Source organism: Cantharellus anzutake, assembly GCF_015039405.1.
Source record: "Cantharellus anzutake strain C23 chromosome Unknown EI90scaffold_40, whole genome shotgun sequence".
In the NCBI taxonomy this organism is placed as follows: Eukaryota; Fungi; Basidiomycota; class Agaricomycetes; order Cantharellales; family Hydnaceae; genus Cantharellus; species Cantharellus anzutake.
Window position 1 is genome coordinate 291,316 of NW_024066990.1, and position 2,000 is coordinate 293,315.

General features: G+C 49.8%; 1 protein-coding gene across 1 annotated transcript; it reads left to right on the forward strand.

The window, feature by feature from the left end:
* Positions 1-130: 130 nt before the first annotated feature.
* EI90DRAFT_3290896 (uncharacterized protein) lies at positions 131-2,000 on the forward strand. Its single transcript, XM_039067249.1, has 3 exons — positions 131-179; positions 230-345; positions 402-2,000. The coding sequence occupies exons 1-3, from the start codon at positions 176-178 to the stop codon at positions 1,794-1,796; spliced, it is 1,515 nt and encodes a 504-aa protein (XP_038913630.1). The 5' UTR covers positions 131-175; the 3' UTR covers positions 1,797-2,000.

Sequence of the window (2,000 nt, forward strand, 5' to 3'; positions counted from 1 at the left end):
CCACTAAGTTGGTCGGAACCGATTAGACAACAATATAACAATATAACAATAAATTCGGACAACTCCGCAGTAGATGGAATCTTTTGATTCTCACATGACCTCCGGCGACCTCCGGCGTCACAAACCGTGGGAATGGCTCATGTAAGCGTTGCACAGCCTACCCGACGTACAACAGATGAGTATGTGGCAAGAACCTTGGTCACATCGCGATGGTACTGAACACATATAGGAGGCTACTGGCGTGATCTACATACCAAAGCACCCCAAGACGGGGTCTTGCAAGACTTAAGCCTATTCTTTGATGGGCTCCCCAATGAAGGCGTGAGTCAGGTAGATAGGGCCCAGGTGAGCACAGTTCGGTTGCATGACCTCAACACTCAATCGATGTGCATACGTGATAGGATCCCACAAAGCCTTCTCATCTTCTTGGAGTACCATACGAGATTGCGCTTCACATCTTCACATTCCTCGACTTTGAAACCCTACGCGATGGCATGAGCCTCACAAGCCGTAATATTCGACATGCTTGCGGCGATATTCTTTTCCGGGCTTTCAAATATCGTGCTGTACTCTGCAGCAACGACTTCGGGGAGCTCCATCAGTTCACGAATACCTCTTTGGCATCCTTGGTCAAGCATATAACTCTCCAGGTCACTGGCCCCCGCTCTATTCGCCATGTGAAAGGGGGGGAAGCGCGGAGATCTCTCGAAACACTAATAGATATACTTTCCAAATTCCCACATCTCATCAAGTTGGAGCTGGCTGGTGTTCACAAACTTCTCCTGGAGAGTTCCCCCACCGTGTGGACCTCCTTCGGACATCACCAGCTTGAAAGCGTTACGTTATCTATGCGTGACGATATCACACAATTAAAGTGGGGACGTTTTTTGACCTCACAGCCCTGTCTTCAGCACTTAGCGATCTCCAATGCCAAAACTTTTGATATCCCCCCTATCCCCTCACTCAAAACCGTGGAGATCAATTCGGTCTGGGGGAATATCCGCTTTCCCAACGACATGTCCACTCTACATGCATTGGAATACCTCTCCGTCAAACACGTCACCAGACTCTCCTTGTCAGACCTACCATCTTTAAAAAGACTTGATTGTTACTCGATCGACACATTGATCACACATTCGACACTCCCAAATCTTAAGGACGTTCGTTTGAGTGGGATAAGCGACTTCATTTTCCCCCCAACTCCACTCCCTTCCTTGTCGCGAATCTGCATAGACGGTGCCCAACAACTCCTTGCACGTGGATGTACAACGCTCCATTCCGTGGAATTGTGCCGCTTCTGGGGGATTCTCCCCGATCTGAACGTGCTAAAGGATTCTGCATCATCACTACGTCACCTCATTTATGAAATCCCCGAGCCACAGGACGTGGTCCCGCCGTCCTACTATCGAATTACCGAAACATTCACTTGTCTTATTAGTTTGACCGTCCGATTCAGCGATGCTCTGCTTCGGCTACACTGGCCCCCTTCCGCGCAGAAGTGCCCTACCAGCTCGTTACTCGGCCTTTTGCAATCATTAAAGCACCTTGCGATAATTAACTGGGACGTCAAAGTATTGCGCGTGGACCCCCAGTCCGATCCGACGACACAGGAGGTTGTAGATTGGCTCGATAACTTCGCAATGGGCTGTATGAACGCTGGTCCCTCGCTCCTCGATGTCGACTTGAGTTGTCATCGCTACATCAGTCCCCCCGAGGACCATGATGAACCTCTATACTGGAGGAGAATGCATACCAGGTCCTCCGTCGAACAACCTTTTGCTTTGAATGTGTCCTAGATCGATGGCACGTCCTGGACGTGGTAACTGCACCCCCAGCTAAGGGGACGCTGAGACAAACAGTAAATACAAGGCATATGCCACGCTCCACCGTTGCTGCTGCCCACTCGTCAATGTGTAGGAATTTCACAGTATTTGTCTGTCCTCCAGTGCTTGCCAGGGTGATACGCTGGTGTACATGAATCAGTCAACAAGATAATCAAC